The sequence below is a fragment of the Poecilia latipinna genome, unplaced genomic scaffold, assembly GCF_001443285.1.
Source record: "Poecilia latipinna isolate Pla-1442-1.1 unplaced genomic scaffold, P_latipinna-1.0 Scaffold742, whole genome shotgun sequence".
Lineage (NCBI taxonomy): Eukaryota > Metazoa > Chordata > Actinopteri > Cyprinodontiformes > Poeciliidae > Poecilia > Poecilia latipinna.
Genome location: NW_015113358.1, coordinates 1 through 22,173, shown reverse-complemented (window position 1 = coordinate 22,173; position 22,173 = coordinate 1). Strand labels below are relative to the sequence as shown.

General features: G+C 39.3%; 1 protein-coding gene across 1 annotated transcript; it reads left to right on the top strand.

Annotated features, from left to right (window-relative positions):
• Positions 1 to 1,754: 1,754 nt before the first annotated feature.
• Positions 1,755 to 22,096, top strand: obscna (obscurin, cytoskeletal calmodulin and titin-interacting RhoGEF a; the record flags this gene model as incomplete). The annotated part of the gene is made up of 32 exons (XM_015045767.1): positions 1,755 to 1,971; positions 3,904 to 3,987; positions 4,087 to 4,353; positions 5,038 to 5,199; positions 5,349 to 5,453; positions 5,612 to 5,878; positions 6,086 to 6,355; positions 6,831 to 7,097; positions 7,179 to 7,442; positions 7,536 to 7,802; positions 7,938 to 8,207; positions 8,292 to 8,558; positions 9,095 to 9,361; positions 10,283 to 10,555; positions 10,643 to 10,906; positions 11,000 to 11,266; positions 11,562 to 11,828; positions 11,920 to 12,189; positions 12,440 to 12,706; positions 13,765 to 14,040; positions 14,159 to 14,425; positions 14,537 to 14,563; positions 15,793 to 16,059; positions 16,640 to 16,906; positions 16,996 to 17,262; positions 17,375 to 17,641; positions 17,979 to 18,245; positions 19,233 to 19,499; positions 19,949 to 20,218; positions 21,043 to 21,321; positions 21,427 to 21,684; positions 21,830 to 22,096. Coding segments are annotated over exons 2-32 (7,567 nt in total), but the record flags the coding sequence as incomplete, so codon positions are not given.
• Positions 22,097 to 22,173: the final 77 nt, after the last annotated feature.

Below are 22,173 nucleotides of genomic sequence, written 5' to 3'. Positions count from 1 at the left end.
TTTTTTTTTTTTTTTATGAGTGAGAGTCATAAGTCAACAGATGTGTACTATGGATTCTCCATAACCCAAATACGCTAAAGCGTAAGCTCAAATGAAAGGCCGACATTATCTTTTGAGACTTTCTGGCCGAGAGCAGAATTCATGGTTCCGTCTTTAACAGTAAGTTGTCCACGTCTCATAGAAACTGAGCAGGCTCAGACCATCACACTACCACTACAATGCTTTACCGTCTTTTTCTGAGTTTTGCATCAGATGTGGTGGAAAACCCCAACTCACGTCAAACAGACTTTGTTCCAGGGAATTCTTGATTTTACAGATTTGGTAGTAATCAGACATAAAGGTGCGGTTAATAACATTTACATCATTATTCCTTTAGGGGCATATACTTTTCACGCAGTGCTAATTGATGGAGAACTTTTTAAAATGAAGCTTTTTAAAATTTGACAGCTGATTCTTGTCTTTACTCATGTTATATTTGTCTTATGTTTAAATTAGTTTCAGGACAACTGAAAAAAACCCAAAGTTTACCTGGAAGGAGGCAAACACTTTTTTTATGGCACTGAATGTTGTTATAAAATATGATTATAACATCTAATCACAACAGAATGTCTGTTTTAAGACATGATTACTGTTTTACATGTTGATTACTTGGATGCACTATTTGAAGGTCAAGTAAGTTATTAGGTAAGTAACCTATTTTTGTGTACACCTTAAATAGGATTCGGTGTACTAAGTTACTTTTGCAAGCTTTATGCCTTTTCAGATATCTTTTTGGATGTGATGTAAGGAAAATAGTCCAAAAATCAAAGCCTTCTTCTGTTAAAACTCATTTTGTTCCTATTTTTAAATGTCAAAGACAATTTGAGTTAAAAATAAATAAATAAATAATAAAAAAAAGCTGATAAGGACTTGTGAACAGATAGCAATTTAATTCATATACTACTATTCTTGTCTGTGTGACGACAAGTTGTTTTCTTGTGTCCCGGTAGGACTCAGCAGAGATTATTATGTCGCTAGAGTTTCACTGGTCTTAACAAAGCTCCACAGCACATGGACCTGTCCATCACAAGGGTTTAGACACAGCAGTGGTTGCTGCTGGCTGTGTTTCATGCAGATGAGGGTGACCCATAAACTTAAAGTATGGTTAAAAATAAAGAAAATATAATAGAGATAGTAAAGAAAGAGAGTGAGAGTGTTGTCAATTTAATATAGTTAATGTTTGAACTACTTTAACTTATTACTTTTCAACTTATCCAAATTGAAGTAAATGTAACGTAATCAGTGTTGTGTGGAAATATTTTTGGATAGTTTTTTTTTTTTTGTTGTTGTCTTTATTCAGTGAAATAGGATACTTCATGTTGCTTAATCTTTGATGTCCTTTCCACTGCAGCAGCAGATGGAAACCCCCCTTTGGAGATGCATGGAAATGATTTCATCTGACCTGAAGTTTAAACTAATGCCAGACATCAGTGAGCACTAAGAGAGGGTTCTCAAGCTATAACATGATGCAAGAAGGTCTCTTTATTGTTTTGAGGAAAATTGTGAGCCACTCATTCATGCGCAGAGAAAACAATCAAACACACTAATCCTGTAGTTTGGATTTAGATTGCTGATGGTTTCATTGATGCTTGAAAACAAGTTGCCTCCCAGCACAATTAAAGCCAAAGATATCTTTGCCTTCACACTGCCAGAATGCTATTTTGGAGGTTAGTATGCGGGGACAGATATGTCAGCTGTTCGGCACCCTGCTCCATCACACCACAAAAACACTAAGCGTATTGTAGGTTGTCAACTTTAGAGACCTGGATGTAGCAAACAAACTTGGACTTACTTTTTACTGGTTAAGCTTTTTCCGTTCAACTTGAAGGCTTTGTATAAGGCGGGATTGACAGATCTGATGTCATAATGGATCATTTGTAATTTTCCTGAGGCAACAAGATGGATGTAAGGACATTCTATCTGCAAGTTTAGGTAAGTTAATCACTGCGTTTGACGCCTTATCATTTGTAAAAGTCTAAAGCCTTGACTAATCTTTTCCACAATATATCTGAGTCCTGTTAGTGACTAAACATTTGGCAGTTGTATTTTAACATCATCTGCTTTTTATTTTTATGTTTTGTTAGATATATTTGTTTATTAGATTTACACCTTTGCTGACATATTGTTGTCAGACTGTCAACTCTGCATGATATCTTTTGATACACCATAAAGCCAAAAGTACTGGGTCAACACCTCGTCACTACGTTCAAGTGTTCCAGTTACTTTCATGGCTACATGTGTGTGTAAGACCCAGCCCCTAATTGTGAGAAATACTTCTACAAAGATCTGTAAAAGAAAGAGTCGCTCAGTGAATTCAAGTGTGTTTCTATGATAGGATGCCACCTGTGTATTAAGTCCAGTCATGAGATTTCCTCAAACTATTCCACAGTCAATTATTAGTGATATTATGACAAAGTGGAAGCAATTAGGAATAACAACAACTTTGCCAAAACAGGAGTAGTCCAAGGAAAATCCCCTAGTGGATTATGTGGATGTTGGCTTATATATAATGTATAGAGGTCTCCAACTCTTTGCAGACTATAGTTACAGACCTCAGAGCTTCATGTGGCTTTCATTAGAACAGCTAGCTACCTGTGAGACTTACATCACCAAGTCCAACACAAAGCATCAACTACAGAGATATCAAGCACACATAAACCAGATTCTAGACCAGTGGAGAAATGTTCTCTGGAGAGACAAATCATGCCATTCTTTCTGGCAATCTAACAGACAAGTCTGGGTTTGGCATTTGCCAAACAGCACTTGTCTGACCCTTGCATCAAGTGTAAAGTTTTGTGCAGAGGGAATTACGGTGTGGAGCTGTTTCCTTCAGAGGTTGGGGTCCAGAACTCTTTATGCTTCAACTTACCAAAACAGTTTGGTCAGCTGTACGTGTCTGACTATAGAGTCAGGCCATCTCCTGACTCTATAGGAACAATCAGGAGATGGTCCCTTCAGTTCAAGTGTTACTGAACAACAGTGTGCAAATCAAGGCCTGTGAGGAAATGACTGGGTGAGACTGGTGTATAGGAACTGGACTTGCTGTACAAGGCTTGACCTCCAACCATAAGAAATCTATTGGGATGAAACAGTGGGGAGGCTGTGAGCCAAGCCTCGTACAACATCAGTGTCTGACCTTAAATATACTTTCCTGAAATAAATTAGCAGATATTCCTATTAACACACTTCTAAACCAAAAGAGTCTAATCTTTTGTAGTGGCAACATCTCTAATAAAAATGAGATGTTGTTTTGAGACTCAAACGTACAATGTTGTCCTTATTATAAGATTGATTGTTGGCAACCAGTGTTTGTCAACGTCTTATCTTGTGCTACAGTGCCTTGCAAAAGTATTCAGAACCCTTGAACTTTTTTTTTTTTTCTTACATTTTGACATTAAACCACAAAATTCAAATTATGTTAAAAATGGGTTCTTATGAGACCTTGTCATGCATTTGTATTCAGCCCCTCAGCCTCAAGTGAACAATATGTGCTAATTAGGCCAATCTTGCATATTCTTGCTAATGTATGTTTAGTTTTTCCTGTTGGAAGGAAGACCGCTAGGATGGCTGGCATGCTATCCCAAAGATCGTACATAAGAGAGAATAAGTATTTGGGTTTTTTTCTTTGGTTGGTCAGGCCTCTAGTAAAAAAACATTTTCAGTAGTAGACTGTGAGTTAGGTCATTGCATTTGTGAGTTTCTGTAGTAAAGGCAAAATTGTCGTTGTGACGTGTGATCTCAAACTGAATGAATGAGTGGAAAGAGATTCAGGTTTGTTTTAGTCTTAGTAAGACACTTTTTTTTTCATAAAGATGTAAAGGATATCTACTTAGAACCTTATTTCTATTTCTCTCTTCACTGCAGATTCCTTGTAGAAAGTAAATAAACATCCATCATCCTCTGGAGATATGGGGGACAATAAAACTGGAGGGATTGTTGCAGCTGCAAGTAGGTTTTCCAATCAAACTTACTTTCAAAACCAATTTTCAGTGGTTTTTGTGCTCTGATTAGCTGCCTCTCAAAACTCTAATGTTGTGTGCTTGCCAGTGAACCGACTGAAAGTGGTGAAAGGATTGGAGGATGTGGAGGTGTCCGAGTGTGAGAGTTGCTCCTTTGAGGTGACTCTTAACCTGGCTTACATAGAAGGCGTTTGGATCAGGGATGGAGTGCAGGTTAAGTCGAAACCAAGTTGTCGCATCAGCACGCACGGGAAGAAACACTGCCTCATCCTGAACCGAGTGGCTTTGGGAGATGCTGGTTTATACTGTTTCCGGGCCAGTGAGGTTGAGACATCAGGCAGACTCATTGTTAGAGGTAAGGTGATCCAGCACACTCAAACATTTATGTGTGTGTTCCACCATACTTGACAATAGGGGAGTTACACCCATCAATATTCTGGTTATTATACACGACGGCAGCCTAACGGTTAGTTTTTAATAGAAAGGGCCCTCTGTCATGTTATATTTATACTCTGGTGGAACAAAAAGTATTAGGGTGCTGTAATGGGGGTTGTTTTAGTATTTAGTGGTTGAGAGAAGGTGGTGGTAATATTTGGCAGGACAGTCAAAAACTTGGAAAACCATGTTTTGTCATTTAAGCACTATCTGTATCAGCTTCACAAAACCCACTTGAACATCTGATGTCTAATCAAACATCACACATTCTCTCATAACTCTGGAGGGCAGTGATGAATAGTTGTGATCTCACTAAACAGTAACTTAAGCTGCCTTAAAGAGACGCCACACAATTCCAACTGCTACAGCACCTTGTGCTATAAGTAATTTTGTTAGAAACAATAGTTTCTCACTATAGCATTTTTTCATGTACTCAAGTCAGGAACATATTAATTATCATCTCACTCTGTTTCCTTCATCAGCATTTTTTTCTCATTTTACTCATTCTTTATCAAGTATAAAAAAAATGATGCAAAGATACAAAAAAAAGCACATTGTAGTTCTATCATTAACACGATGGTCATACTTTAAATTTTTCTGTCAGCTAGAGATATATATATTGTGAAAGAGCTGGAGGATGTGGATACGCTTGAGCGTCAACCCGTTAGTTTTATATGTGAAGTCAATCAGGTGGATGTGGATGGTCGGTGGTATCGTGATGACTGCAGAATCCGACCTGGAGACAACATCAAGATAAGACATCAGGGTGAGAAAATTTATCATTCACAAGCACAGGTGTTCACCACTGTGTTTACTTCTCATTTAGTCTTTAAAATGCATCTTGAACTCAAAGACAACTAGACATGATGGATGAAAGTGGAAAATATAAAAGTATTCAACATAATCTAATTTCAGGTAAAACTCATGCTTTGCTCTTCAAGTCCGTCAGACCAGAACATGCAGGTGAAATCAGATTCACTGCAGAGCGAGTGTCATCTTACGCCACTCTTACAGTAAAAGGTGAGTCAACACACTCCCACCTGATATACAGCAATGTGATCATTGCTGTTCAAATTTTTGACTATATCAGACATCTTCAATGCCCAGTAGAAATAGAATATTCAACTGTTAAAGATAAACATTTTTCACCATCTATGTTTTTTGTTCTTTTCTTATAGAGCTGCCAGTCCAAATAGCTCGACCACTGAGGGTCAAAATTGCCATGTATCGCCACAGAGGTTTACTAGAGTGCCAGGTGTCACGGCCTAATGCTCAGGTCAGATGGTACAAGAACAGGAAGGAGCTCCTGCCCTGCAAGAAGTATCAGCTAATCAGCCAGGATGTCTACAGGCAGCTGACCATCGAAGATGTTCGCTCTTCAGATGAAGACACCTACACATGTGATGCAGGGGATGACAAAACGTCATGTCAACTTTTAGTAGAGGGTGGGATACTTGTTGTCAAAGAAAACAGAATAAGAGATAGTGTTAGGTCTATCTGTTTTACATAAAATGTACAACTTTTGCCAAGTAGCTTTAAGTGCAGGATCATGAATAGCAGCTAACATATTTGTGTTTCTTTTCTTCAAAGACACAAATCAGGAAGCACAAGCTGTGTGGTCACTTTAATATGTGTTATTGTTGCACATGCAGAGCAAGCCATCAGCATAGTGCGGGGGATGAAATCTGTGGAGGTGATGGAGCCGAAGCCTGCACTATTCCAGGTAGAAACCAGTCTAAAGTCTGGGAGGCCCCCGAAGTGGATCCTAAACAGTGAGGTCCTGGAGCACTCTGCAGGAGTGAACATTGACCGGCAGGGGAACCTCCACAGTCTCTGTTTCACAAGCACAGACAGCTCCATGTCAGGGCCTGTGGTGTTTGTGGCTGGGAAGAGCCGTTCCACCGCTCAGCTTTCTGTGAAGGGTGAGTTTTCCTGCCCTCCATTCAAAATGACATGACATCCCAATGTGATGCACCGATGTTCTAACGTGAAAAAATTAGGAAAATACTTCAAAAAAGCATTTGCAAGGAATTATATGACTTTAAAGGCAGTGAAGAAAAAAACAAACAATTTCCTGTATTTGCCAGATGTAAAAAAATAAAAATGGCTTCGACATTATTGTTTTTTATTAAAACCAACAATATATTCTGTTTTAATATACCGTGAAACATCTGTTACATGAGTGCCACATCTGTATTTGCAATGTAGAATTTTGGTTGTTAAATTCGGTGCCTTTTACTTGGAGCCTTGGTAGGATTTAGATTAATTTGCTTTGATATATTTGCTTTGATTAATATTTTTAAAAATTGTTTACATTTCTTCTTGATAACAAAGACCCAATGATCATGAACTGCAAAACTCTAATTAATTTGGATGTTGTGCGCATCCCCTCATTAGAGCGACCTCTTGAGGTTGTTCAGCACTTAGATGATGTGGAGGCAAGGGAGAGCAGCTCTGTGAGTTTGTGCTGTGAGTTTGCCCCGTCTCCCCGAGTCGTGCGGTGGTTTAAAGGTCGCACCGCTCTGAAGATCTCAAACAAATACACCATGAAGAGAGAGGGGAAACGAGTGGAACTGATCATTCACGGCCTGACGGGGACTGACGCAGGACAGTACCGCTGCATGGCTGGAGGTTCACAAAGCACAGCACAGGTCAAGGTTGAAGGTGCGTCAATAAAAGGTCTTTTTAATATCACTGTGGTATGCAGTTTGCTTAATCATGATCATTTGTGTCTTTGTGTTACAGCAAAAACATTGAAGCTGGTCAAGCATCTTGAGCCTGTTGACATTGAGGAAGATGGCACTGCCACTTTTTCATGTGAGCTCAACTATGTTGTTGCCAATGCCGAGTGGCTGGTTAACAACGTCCGCCTCAGCGCTAACGCCATCAACCGGATCCATCACATGGGCACAATGCACAGCCTCGTGATGCAAAAGCTTAGACCACAGGAGAGTAGGGTCACATTTAAAGCAGGCCTTCTCAATGAGACAACCATCTTAAAGGTTAAAGGTCAGATACGGAATTATCTGAAGATCATGATAAAAAAAACCCCACCTGAATTAGGGGAACACATAAACTCGCTTGAACTTTTGTTGTCTCCAGAACGCCCGGCAGTGTTTCTTAGGTCTTTGGAGGATGTCGTTGGAGAAGAGCAAGGGGAGGTCTGCTTGCAGTGTGAAATCTCTAAAGATTCAGTAACACCTCTCTGGAGGAAGGATGGAACTGTCCTGACATCTGATGATAAACATGAGTTTGTACAGTGCGGGAAGTCCAGGGCACTGATCATCCACTCACTAAGCAAGAACGATGCTGGACAGTACACTTGTGACCTGGGCACCAGTCAGTCCAAGGCTAAAGTTACAGTACATGGTAAGGAAGCTGTAAACTGTACTGGACAGTTTAACCCCTTCATTTTTTGCAGTTGGTGTAGTTCAATCTAAAATAGCTGGCTCTTTACCACATTCACCTGAGTGGGGCTGTTTTTATCAATTCTTGTGTTTGCAGATCTACATGTTACCATTGTTCAGCGGATAAAGACAGTATCTGTTCTGGAGAGTGAAAACTGTACTTTTGAGTGCCTTCTCTCTCATGAACTGGATGATGAACCCATTTGGACCATCAACGGTCAGGTGGTGGTTACCAACAGTCGCATTCAGCTTGTCCACAACAATCGCATCTATAAGATGGGGATTAGAGATGTCGTACTCTCTGACGCTGGTGACGTTGTCTTCACAATTAAAGACCTGAGTTGTAGAACCATGTTATTTGTGAAAGGTGAACAGCTCTGTCTTATTAATATGTGCTTGTTTTGCCAATTTGAAGCAGATAGTAAGGTGCTTAGTATTTTTCCTCCTTTAGAGAAGCCTGTGCACATCTTCAGGGACCTGCTCAATGTAAAGGCTGTACCTGGGGAGGACGCTGAGCTGAGCTGTGAAATCACCAAACCAGAAGCCACCATTCGGTGGCTGAAAAATGGACGTCCTATCAGGCAGAGCCCTAAATATGAGATGAGCATTGAGAAGAACCTGGCACGCCTGGTGATCAAGAATGCCTCCATCAGAGACTCTGGTGAATACTGCTGCGAGGCTGATGGTGTTGCATCCCGAGCCAAGGTGGAGATCAGAGGTAGTTATGTTTTATTTTTTATTAATCTTTCACTTGAAGTAAGAGTCTCATGGGATACAGCTGATGTTATTTTGTTTCTGAGGCTACAATTCACACTGGCTCACCAACAATTGAAAAACTGTTCTCGTCCCCAGTGAATCTTGATTCCAGCTGTATGATTTGGATGAGGGTTTCAGAAATTGGTGTAAATGATCAGTATCTTTTTATCAGCACACTGTGTCCCGGCAAGTTAATTCACCATATCACAAAGGCCCAAATAACTCAAAAAGCTTTCTCAAGAACAACAAAGATCTTCATGTAAAACAGCATCTTTAGGATGTATTGGAATTGGAGATTAACTTCATAGTACGAACGAATCTCCTGCAACTTATATGAAGAAAGACTGCTGGCAATGCGCTAAAATAATGCTGGCATATGACGTTGCCTTATTAAAGTCAGGATAAAAAATAATAATTTATTATAATTATGTTGTGTAAATAAAAAAAAAAGTATGTATTTTGGCAAAATCGACTGAACTTACTTTCTCTTCAATTTAGAACTTCAGCACACTTTTGCAAGGGAGTTGAGAGATACTCGAGGAGAAGAAAAGGGTAAAGTGACACTGGAGTGTGAAACCAGGCGGCCTGCCAAGCGTGCGACATGGCTAAAGGGCATGGCGGAGCTCAGACCTGGGAAGAAGTACGTCATCAAACAGAGGGGAGTGGTTCTATCCCTTACCATCACCTGCCTAGAGAAAACAGACACGGATATTTATGTGTGCGATGTTGGTACCATGCAGAGCCGGGCACAACTTACTGTGCAGGGTGAGTCAATATGCAAAGTGTGTTAGTTTGGTAGGATCACTGCTGATCAACCATGTTTACTTCCTTTCAAAAGGGTTCCTATGCTGTGCCATATAAAATAAGTTTTTGCTGACGTTTCGGTCATCCAACACAATATAACGGAAAATACTCCAATAGCTGATTTATTAAAATGAAGTAATATAAGACCTTAACAGTAAGCAGCTATTAATTACTGTTTTTCTTGGCAAAAATCATAGCTTTTTTTTAAAAAAGCTCCCGAAAACCATTGTGATCATAGTGTCTCTTTAAAAGTATTCATTCAAATTCAAAGTATTCATCTAAAAGTATTCTGATTTTGCCACATTATAATCATAAACTACACTGTACTTTGTAGGAATTATGTGATAAAGCAAAAATAGATGGGTAACCATGTAGTATAAGCAAAAGAATACATGGTTTTCAAAATGTTTAGAAAGAAGAATCTGCAGATGTATTTAGTCTAACTCTTGTATTTCTGAATGAACTGCAGATTACTATAAGTCATTTTGGGGACACAGCAAAAATATGGAAATGTGACAAAGTCGTGGTTCAGAAGGAGAATCTGTTGCAGTACTTGAAAATTGATCTTAACAGGCACTCTTTAGCACATTAACTGAACTTTTGTCATTTTGCAAAGAATAGATATAGCTCTCAGTCTCTAGATTTGAAACGCAAAAATCCCAGGAAGATTTGTTCTACAAAATATTGGCTCAGCTTGGCTTTATGCAAAAGCCCAGCAGACTTTTCCGATTTTTATTTCTAGACTATTTATTAGTCAAGTACTTTGATTATCTCAGGTACCATCAAATCCTGATAAAATGATAAAATGAGGACAAAAGTTTAAAAGCTGATAATAGTTACTGTATTTAGTCTTCATGTGGTTATGACTTTTCCTTATTTCAGGTCAGAAGGTGATAATCTTGGATGAATTAGAAGATGTGGAGTGCCTCGAAGGTGACACTGTAACATTCAGGTGTCGAATTTGTCCCGATAACTATTGGGGGGTCAAGTGGTATCTGGACGAGACTCTGCTTTATACTAATGAGCTCAATGAGATCCAGGTGACACCGGGAGGTTTCCACACCCTTACATTTAGACAACTTGCCCGTAAAGACACTGGTACTATTTCGTTTGTAGCAGGGGACAAAAGATCTTATGCCTCACTGCTAGTTAGAGGTAAGGACTTTGACCTTTCTATGACTACTTAATATTTATTTACTCTTCAGTCAGAGATAATAAGTCCGTTTGTCTTCATGTTACCAGAGAGGCGTCCTACCATCATCAAATCACTGGAAGACTGTGAGGCTTTTGAGGGAGGAGGCTTAGTTTTGTCTTGTGTGACTTCCAAGCCATGTCACATCTTGTGGTACAAAGATGGCTGCCTGATGTGGCACTCCTCCAGATACTTCACCACCCATTCTGGCTGTGAAGCCCGACTGACCATTCGAGAGGTCAGCAACAGCGATGCTGGAGTGTACGAGTGCAGTGCTGGCTCAGTCACAACCACAGCTGTCGTTACTGTCAAAGGTATGAACATAAAATGTGCCACTTATTGTTACCATGTCTTCCTTATTTACTAAAGTCGTAGCAGGTTTTGTAAAAGGTTCCTGTCTTCTTCAGCCATCCCAGCAGAGTTCACCCAGCCTCTGCATGCTGTGGAGGCCAAAGAAGGAGAGGCTGTTACACTTACCTGTGAATATTCTTTACCTGGAGTCCAGTTTCATTGGAGGAAAGGTTTTGAGAACATCCGACCTGGAGAAAAGTATGTCATGAAGCAGAGGAAAACCATCATCTCTTTCACCATCAGAGCACTTCTGCCTGAGGACTCAGGAGAGTACACATGCCATTGCAGGCAACACCAGACGACAGCCAGTCTCAAAGTGCATGGTAAGCTATATAAATAGACTTTTTGTTCACAATGTTTACTGTCTTACTGAAAAGCTTTGTGTTACAAAGTGTGTATTTTTTCTACAAATATGAAACACACTGAGCAAGAGACACAGAGAAGTTCTTAGGTTTTACATTTTAAAAGTATTTGTTACTATAACTGCATTTTTATTTTGCAACACTTTTCTTTAAAAAAAAAAATAAATCTTGAAAACAACCAAAAAAAATGTTTTAGTCTGTTTTGTAGTTGTGATCTGAGAAGTTGAAAGTTCAGTATGTTCTGTGTTTTTCCCAGCTATTCCCATTACATTCGTTCAGAAACTGAAGAACCTACAAGCTGAGGAGGGCAGCAGTGTGATATTGCGCTGTGAAATTTCTAAGCCTGGAATCCCAGTAGAATGGAGGAAGGAGCACGAACTGCTGAGGAACGGTGTCAAGTTCCAGATGAGGAAAAGGGAGACCACTTTGGAGCTCCTGATTTGGAAACCTGCACCTGAGGACAGTGGGGTGTACAGCTGTGAGTGTGCTGATCAGATGACATCTGCCACAGTCAAGATCACCGGTAAAATTTTATTACCTAATGAGCTGAATGATGGGCTTAAGAATAAACTGGAGTTAGCTGTCTAAACAATGGTTACACGTGACTCCCTCAGCTCTGCCAGTCACCTTCAAACAGAAGCTGAGGAACGTGTTGATTGAGGAGGGCAACACCGCCACATTTCGTTGTGAACTCTCCAAGCCTGGTCAAACTGTAGAGTGGAGGAAAAGTCGAGACAGAGTCATCAGGAATGGAGAAAAGTATCACGTGCGACAGAGAGACACTCTTACTGAACTCAGGATCATTGATGTGTCTCCTGAAGACAGTGATATCTACACTTGCATCTGTGGAAGCATTGAGACAACAGCCACCCTGACTGTAAATGGTAACAAAAAATAAATAAGCTAAATTAAGCTAAAACATTTTATATTTTGGATCATCGGCCTTTGTTAGGATCATTAGATTCTATCAGATTGACATGCTTTTAAACTGGTTTAGATATCATTTATGTGAAATAAAGTTGTATGCTGACGACGTCCTCCTTAAAATCAAGCTGTTTTAGAAACAATAGCCATTTTACAACGTCTTTTAGTAAATATTTATTTATTTATTTATTTATTTATTTTACCTTTTAGCCATTCCTGTGACCTTCAAGCAAAAGCTGAAGAACCAGCAAGTGGAAGAAGGACACAACATCACACTGCAGTGTGAGATTTCAAAAGCTGGTGTCCCAGTTGAGTGGAGGCTTGGAGGAGAGCAGTTGGAGAATGGAGAGAAGTACCAGATAAAGCAGAGGGATTCCACCCTGGAACTGACCATCAGGGATGCTGTGCCCGAGGACAGCGGCATCTACACCTGTGTGTGCAGAGAGCAGAAGACAAAGGCCACTGTAAAAGTCATTGGTATGGTTTCTGTGAGACAATTTTAGTACATTTTATCTTCCTAAATGTTAAGTGCTTGCCAGAAGTTTACAAACATGCAGCATGTGCATGAAGATAATATTACTTTTGGGCTTTAAAGGCTGCATTGAATCAATATTTATCTAGGTTGTAGCGATAAAGCCTAAAAAAATGAGTGGATAAGCTTGAACTTAATCTTTTACCAGATTCACACAATGTAAGCTAAATTCATAAATACATACCCTCCATGTGGAAACAGTATTTGGATGAAGATCTCTTGGCAAGATGTTGAAAAACAGCAGGATTCACATGTCAATAAGGATGCAACAAACAATTCTCACTGCATGTTAGATCATTCTTTCTTGTCAAATAGGAGTTAATTCAATTGGTAGCTTTCTTGGCGTGGTCTATTGATAGTCCAAATGTTTTAAATTTTATTGAGGTCAGGGCTACTTATCATTAGCCTGATTTATCCAGTGCATTGTGTTTTGAGTGTGTTTGGGATCAAGGTCCTTGTCAGAACACCCAAGCACAAGTAACATTTGCAAATGCCCACATGGAAAACCCAAAAGCCTTCAGAATATTTTTTGGTGTCAGAAGAGACAAAGGTTGAGCTGTGTGGTGACAGTGAGAGTATTTTGGATAAGTGAAGACCAAGGATCACTGTACAGACTGTCAAGTATGGTGGAGGTGTTGTTGGTGGCTAATAAAACCATATAGTCCAAATATCTTTGGAGATATATGGATATATTTGAGTCTGTATATTTAATTTGAAAGACATGTGAGTTAGGGGAAAGTTAGTAAATTGAAAAACTGTGCGCTCATTTCATGTTTTCAAAATTTACTATATTTGTATGTTTTACCATCATTCCACCCTGGAAAAAATTAAAGTGTATCATTAATGCATCATCAAACTTAATGTGTCATTCATGCCAATGATGAGTATTTCTAAAACTACTGCCCAGTACTGTATTGGAGGAGTTGATTTTTTATTTTTTTTTAAACTACTATGCCTTGCCTGTGCTTGGTTTAAATTCTCTCAATTATTTCTGTTTTAATAGCGGTTCCTGCCACATTTAAAGTGAGTATGAAGAGCCAAGAGGTGGCAGAAGGAAATAGCGTGACTTTACAATGTGAGCTGTCAAAGAAAGGAGTTCCTATTCAGTGGCTGAAAGAGGGTCAGGTGCTGTCTGAAGAGTTAGGCCGTAATAAATACCAGATAAAGGTTGAAGGAAGGAAAGCTTCAATGACTATTGTCAACGCACAACCAGATGATGCAGGGAAGTACAGCTGTGTTACTGGTGATGAGAAAACCACAGCAGAAATCAGAGTCAAAGGTAAGTTGGGATATAAAAGTAAACCTTCATAGCAGTTATACAATTTTGAGAATTACAGAAGAATAAGAGCAGATGAGCATGTTTGTTTAACGGATGTTTTTCAAAAACGCCACCACAGCGCTTCCTGTCACATTCAAACAAGAACTCCAGCGCCTGTCGGTCAAAGAAGGAGAGTGTGGAGTTTTCTGCTGTGAGCTCTCCAAATCTGGAGCTGCTGTGGAGTGGAGAAAAGGCAGAGTGATCCTGAAACCAGGAGAGAAATATGAAATGAAGCAGGAGGGCCATCTAACCAAACTCATTATAAACAACGTGGAGGAAAGCGATGCTGGCAAATACACCTGCAAGACTAAACACAGCCAATCCAGTGCTGAGCTCAGAGTGCGAGGTGAGAGCGAAATCTTTATGGCTTCTAAAAATACACCGGGACACTTTCTATCAATGATTTCAAATATTACATTCTTCTTTCTGTGAAATTGATTTACCGTGTATTCAACAGAATCACCTGAGCGCAGACGTCAAAGAGGTCAGCCTCAAAATAAAAACCAAAAATCACACTCACAGTGTCAGCTCCTTTATGTCTTGTATCCCTGAAGGAGACTTTTTGCTTCATATCTGTCATCCACCTGTTTATCCCAAACGTAGCTTAATGTAGCTGTAATTTGTGTTCATTCTGCCATATTTTCCTTTCCTGATGTCTCCTTGACTCATTAGTAACAATTGTATTTTGCACAGTTTGTTTCTTCATGTAAGTGAAATTACATGTCAAACAAGGTAGATCTTAAAAATTAGACACCCTTGTTGAAAATGCCTGTTTTTATGAAAGTACAAAGTAGGAACATTTTAAATCATTTGAAAATATTTTGATTCATATTCAGCTTCCAGTCTTCTTTTCTTGGCAATATTTAACATTACATGGTGGTTGTTAACATAATCTGTCTAATTGTGAACATGTCTTGTCCATTGCCAGTTTTTTCTTGATAAAAAAGATTCTCTAAGATTTCAATGAAATTTTATCCAGAGTGCTATGCCTTTTTAGTAACTAATACTATAGTGACAATTTTCTGTACTTCTCCTTTGTGTAATGACGTTCCTCCAATCCTTTGTGTCTTCTGCAAACTAGGACTTCAGCTAAAGGATGGACATGTGCAAATGTCAGGAAAAACATTCAAGGACAATTGAACATTTCTTCATTTTAAGTAATGTTCAAAGAAATCTCCAGATTTCTTATTTATTTTAAGTATCTACCAAAGATGACTGAAAGCTGAAATTCAATTTAAAGATGCTTAAACACAATATTAGCTTAGATTGTATATTTCGTTAATTACACAATTTATGGATTAAAGGTGAAAAAGTTTTTAAATTATTATTTCTAGTTTTGTTTTTTGTTTGTTTGTTTGTTTGTTTTTTTTTTTACTAAAACCAGCAATTTCAATAGGGGTGTGTACTTTTCTGAAATCCACTGGAGTCATTTCACATCAAAACAAGGGTGTGTTGTGTCATGGTGCCACCTAGTTAAAGACTCATTACCTAAATTATAATTATTTTCATGTAATCTGGTAGAAGTGGGTGAAATCTACTTATGACCGGAATAGATAGAGATCATTATGAGCATGACACTTCATGTGAGGACACCTACCTTTCACCTGAGACATCCTCCATTCCCTGCCACTACTGCCATCAGTTTTATCCTCTCTCAAGCTCAGTACCATGACAAAACAAAATAATTGTTTTGTTTTTTTTTGTTACTGACAGATCTCCCTCCACGCTTCAAGTTACTATTAGTTAACCAGGAGGTCACAGAGGGCAATGCTGTGGCTCTGCACTGTGAGCTCAACAAGCCTGCTAACTCTGTGGAGTGGAGGAGAGGAGGACAGCTACTCAGGAATGGAGACAAGTACCAGATGAGGAAAAAAGACCTGCAGGTGGAAATGAAGATCACAGACCTCACAGTGGAGGATTCTGGAGATTACACCTGTGTATGTGGGGAAGAAAGGACAACAGCTCAGATCACAGTGAATGGTGCGTGCAACTTCATGCAGTTTAAATCTTTGTCTGGAAAAAAGTAACATTGTTATAAGTTTGCATTTTCAGGTTTAAGAAGATATTTCTTCTTAAACCTTTCTATGTGTGATGCATTTAAATTGAAGGAAACTTAAGAGTTTTGGAGAAACAATGAAGATAAGATGTGTAGTAAAGAGACAAATGATGAATGGTGACAAGAAATTTACAAGATGATGAATTACACTGATTTGTCCATAATCCAACTAGTTTATGCTGGGAACAGTGTTAATAAATGTAAATGTATAACTGAATCTGTAATAAATCTGCTGTGTTTAGTATTCTAGTGCGTTTTTGTTGTGTTAATGGTTTTGACAAAACTGAAATACGTTTTTAGAATCAAATCAAATTATGATGAGGAGAGGTTGCAGTGAGGAGGATGAGTGGTGTAACTTGAGTTTAGAAAGAGGGACGAAAAGATTATTGTGCTAACATTTAGTGTGGGTGTACTGCTTAGATCAAAAGTATTCTTTATGCAACAACTTGTGGTACTGGGACGAAACAAGTCACAGTCTGAGTATGTTTCTTTTACTTAATGTAGAAAGGCCCATTAAATTCATTCAAGATCTGAAGAATATTCAAGTACAGGAGGGAAACGGCGTGGCACTCTGTTGTGAGCTCTCCAAACCGGGCTTCCCAGTGCAGTGGAAGAAGGGTGACGTCGTGCTCACCAGCGGTGAGAAATACCAGATCAGGCAAAACGGCTCCAAGCCAGAGCTTCTCATCAGGAAAAGCCTCCCAGAGGACAGCGGCTCTTACAGTTGCATTTGTGATGATGTCAAAACTACAGCAAGTGTTGCAATTACTGGTGAGACACACCACTACCGTCTTAAAATGAAATCATCTTGTGCATTGAAGATGTTGTAAAAGATCAGTTTTTTTTTTTTTTCCCCTTAGCAATCCCAGTGATATTCAAGCAAAAACTTAAGAACCAGGAAGCAGTGGAGGATGGTTGTCTAACATTACGCTGCGAACTTTCCAAACCTGGACAAGCAATAGAGTGGAGGAGAGATGCACAACTTCTGAAGGATGGAGAAAAATACCAGATAAAGCAGGAGGGCCGAGCAGCAGAGATGCTGATTAGAACTGTAACTCTTGCAGATGCAGGAGAATACAGCTGTTGTGCTGGGACTGCTGTGACTTCAGCTGACATCAAAGTTAGAGGTATGATTCATGTTGAACGTATGGGGAAGACACAATATTTTCTGCAAAGTAAGAATGTTAAAGACATTTAAAATAGATCATCTGTATTGAAACTTCCTACGGTATTTTCCAGCTCTTCCTGTGACATTCAAGAAAGAAGTTGAGAATTTGGAGGTGAAGGAAGGAGACAGTGCAGCTTTCTGCTGCGAGCTCTCCAAACCCGGCGCTCCGGTCGACTGGAGAAAAGGCAGAGTCATCCTGAAGGCTGGTTACAAGTATGAGATGAAACAAGAGAGAGGTCTCACCAAGCTGATCATCAACAACGTGGAGGAGAACGATGCCGGAAAATACACATGCAAAACAGAGGACAGTCAATCCACCGCTGAGCTCACAGTCAAAGGTTAGAAGACAGAAAACACAATTAAATAAGGCCTAAACTTTCTGTTTTTGCGAAATGTGCTCCCTTTCTAAACCTGAGACGGTACTGTTAATTTCAGCCAGTAGCTTACATGTAAAATAAAAACAATTGTTTCAAGGAATTGTTGAAATAAGGTATTTTTCCATAGTAAAAAAAAAAAAAAAACTTCAGCTGTTAGAGCATACTAAATATCATAGAACTGAAGTAAAAGTTAGCAGAAGATCTGGAGGCTTACTTAAAAATCAAGAAACCTTTGTTTTAGGACTAAACAAAAAAACCCAAGGCAACGTAAATAATAAACATTTTCTTCATATTGCAGCTCCGCCCGTCACATTCAAAACAAAGCTAAGGAACCAGCAGGTGGAGGAGGAAAACAATGTGACGTTGAGCTGTGAACTGTCAAAGCCCGGCCTCGCTGTGGAGTGGGCAAAAGGGAAAGAGCTACTGAAGAGTGATTTCAAGTACCAGATTAAAAACCGAAACAGCATCATGGAGCTGACCATCAAGAACACCCAACTGGAGGACAGCGGGCTCTACAGTTGTATGTGTGGAGATGTCAAGACCACAGCGCATGTCACAATTACACGTAAGAGTGCTTGCTAAATTATAAATCTCATGAGGTGAAACAGCTTCCATGTCTGAGAGAAATGATCTTAAACTGAATGAAAATCAAAAGACACAATAGGTTTTCTTCTCAACTTTTTTTTTTTTTTTTTTTACTTTTTAGCATGATGCATGATCTTCACTCCTCAAACTGTCTGCACCACAGCAGCTTAAACTTATTTATGTTGAAGAGGAGACTTAATGATCGTATTTTACATGTTTTTTTTTAACATAAACTTTGCTTCCGTAATGTACATTTATTAATATGAATGATACTAATAAAATATGTAAATTAGCCACTCTAGGGAGTACTTTAATATTTAACCATGCCTTGACTTGCTGTACCTACACATTGCAGTACTGGAGAATTAAGACTACCTTTGCAAGTATGTGGGTCTGCAGAGTTACAAAGTCCAAATATTACAACCATGGATGCACTGTCTTTGCAGAAGGCAGTACCCCAGAATTATGTGTAACACTTGACCATTCAGAGCATAAATCCCAGCAAAACGGGGCTTTTTGAGGGAAAACCTAAATAGACACTTGCTAATTTTATGATGGAAAGCACTTTGAACTGCCTTGTTGGTGAAATGGGGTATAACAATAAACTTGATTGATTGATTGAATTGTAGCTACCTGAAGACAAAGATTTGGAGAAATGTTATGCTGTATAAGAAATATATTATTTGTCTTGAACTTTTAGGAAGGTATAAGAACTGATTCTAGCGAAAATTAACCAACTGAGTGTAAATAACCCAGGCATTTTATAATGCATCACAGGCCACTCTGGCATTATTCAGTTGAGGTTCTAATGCATTTCAAAGCTTTGTAGCCATACATATTGTATTTTCCATCTAAACCATAACCTAAGCCACGTTTTCTCAAAGTTTTGAGTGGTGAACATGTATTTATAGTGATAAATACTGCAATAATTGTGTAAATTAATTTTTTTGACCCTCTGTTTCCCCAGCCATCCCTCTAACATTCAAACTGGGTCTGAAGAACCAGGAGGCTCCGGAGGGAGGGAAAGTGTGTCTGCGCTGTGAGCTGTCCAGGGCCGGGGTGCCCGTGCAGTGGTGGAAAGGGGAGGACCAGCTGTACCACGGAGGGAGATTCCAGATGACACAGAGAGGGAACATGGCTGAGATGACCATCAGAAACATACAACCAGAGGATGTTGGAGAATACAGCTGCGTATTTGGAGGTCAAAAGACAACAGCTGAAGTCAACGTGAGAGGTAAGGGAAATAAGATGCTTACAATCTGTAGACTTACCGTATTTTTTTTTTCTTCATCCTTTTAAGGTTGGGATTCACTTTTTTTATTTTTTTTTTTTAATTTGAACTGAGCTCATTGCTGCATCCACCCTAACCTGCAAGACTGTGAATTAAGTACAGGTTATGCTATTTAATAAGCCAAAATGATGATAGTGACTAAAGAATTTGGCTTAACTCGACTTTATTTACAGCTTAATTTACTTCATGGCTGAATACTTTACTTTATCTCTTTATTTAACTTGAAATAATGTAAAGAACAAAGGAAATTAATAAGGTAAGTAAGTACAATAATTTTTGACACATTGATTAATAAATAGACTGTATAATTATCTACCACCCACCCAAGCCCTTGAGTGAACAATAACCTCACATGTTTGTGCAAATGTAATTTCTCCTTTTGTGTTTACCAGCTGCAGCATCTGTGTACTTTGAGAAGGAACTAGAGAGCCAAGTGGTTACGGAGGGGAAATCTGTGCTCATGTCCTGTGAAGTTTCTAGTGCTAATGTTCCTGTCACTTGGAAGAAAGACGGCACTGTGGTGGAAGACGGAGAGCATTACATAGTGAGAAAAAATGGCCCTTTGCACACTCTGGAGATTAAGAAATTGCAGCTGGCGGATGCTGGAGAGTACTGCTGCATCACCAGAGGAAAGAAAACCACTGCCAAACTGATTGTGAGGGGTAGGTGCAATGTATTCTGACCCCTGTTAATATCCCTGTTAATTTTTATCTGATATAAAAAAAATTAACACAAATATAAATGAGTAATAAGTGTTTGATGTAATAAATATGTCATGCATTTCAGCTTAAAACATCCAAATCTTTTGGGTAGAAAATCCATAAAATGAAAGAAGCTCTACACCCCTTTAAACAGTTACTTCTTTTTCTAGCATCCAGTCTTCTGTGGTAGACACGTGCTCTCAGTTATAACGAATCTGATTAACCAGAAGGAACTTAAAGCTTTTCTCGGTATTTGGTCATTTTGCATCACTGAGCTAAAATCAGAAAAGAGGTCAGGGATGATGTGAAGAGGCTGACAGTAACTGATTCAGCTGCAGGAATTTGTGACTAGTATTGGATGTGTCTCGATATTAAGCTTTTTTATTCTCAGTTTTTCTGTACAATGGAGTAGGGTTGAGAGATAGAAGCATTTTCTTCCAAAGACAACATCCAATTCTGACTAAAAATCCCCTGAACAGACCAGAAGTTTGATTTCTGGTCTGAAATCAAACTTCAACTTACTGTCCCAATTCCAAAAGATTGGCTTATGGCGAAAACAACACTGCGCATAAATAGAACTCCATACCCATAGTGAAACATTGTGGTGACAGTATCGTGATCCAAGGTTGCTTTTCTTCAGATGGGGCTTGGGCTTCTGTCAAGGTAGCCCCTGATTTAAAAAAAAAGCAGTTGTGAAGCAAAATCTTTAGGTGTGCTGAAGTTGATCGTTTTTAACTTTGTTTATCTAAAGAACTGGCTGGACATTGCTCCTTATTTTTCCGCAGAGCGTGTCAAGATTGTGAAAGAACTGCAGGACCTAACAGTGACAGCTGGAGAAGACGCTGTGTTTGTGTGCGAGCTGACCCATGCAGACGTGAGCGAGGGCATGTGGTGGCTTTGTTCGAGCCCCCTGCAGAAAAACGAGATGAACCAGATGACGTGCCGTGGCCGCCAGCACCGCCTCGTCCTCACCATGACGACACCAGAGGAGACCGGCAACGTAGCATTTGTAGTTGGGGAGGAAAGGACCTCTGCAAAACTGTTGGTTCTCCCTAAGCCCAAAGGTGGGTAAAAAAAAAAAAAGGGGGAGACGAAGTGCACATCCAGATTAAATCATCTAGTTTTCATTTGAACTTATTTGAACTTTAACATTTGACTTCAAATGTTAGTTTTGTTTGAGGAGAAACCCAAAGACACTGTCATCATGGAAGGAGAGACAGCTTTCCTGTCCTGTGCTACATCTGATTGCATCACCATGGTTACCTGGAAGCGCAACCATGTCCCACTTCGAAGTGGTGATAAATATGAGATGCGCAAGGAGGGTAAAGTCAATCTGCTTCTTATCCATGATGTGGAGCCCCAAGACACTGGCATATATTCCTGTGATACCGGAGATGTGCAGAGCAGTTTCAAGCTGACTGTAACAGGTAATTATTTTATTTTCTTGTTATAGGGATGAAAAGTCTAATTTTATTCTGTGTTTTGTTTTTTTGTTTGTTTTTTTTCATTTGCATCAAAAGTTTCTTCAGATATAAAATTTTACAAAACTTTCACTTTTGTATTTTATTCCAGAACTTCCTCCATACTTTCAAGAGGAGCTACAAAGTGTAGAAGCTGAAGAAGGAGGCTCGGCCTGCCTCTACTGTGAGATATCTAAACTAGGAGTGCCGATTCAGTGGAAAAAGGACAGGCTGCCGATAAGAGCCGGCAGGAAGTATGAGGTGAGGCAAGATGGCTGCTTTCTCCAGCTTTACATCAAAGATCTTAAACCTGAGGACAGCGGCAGCTACACGTGTCAAGCAGGGAGTGCAGAGACAAGTGCAACTGTGTCTGTAAGAGGTGCGTGAAGCTGGATTATTGGTCAAATATCGATGACAGAAAATTTAATTTATTGTACTTTACTCTCCAATCTTCCC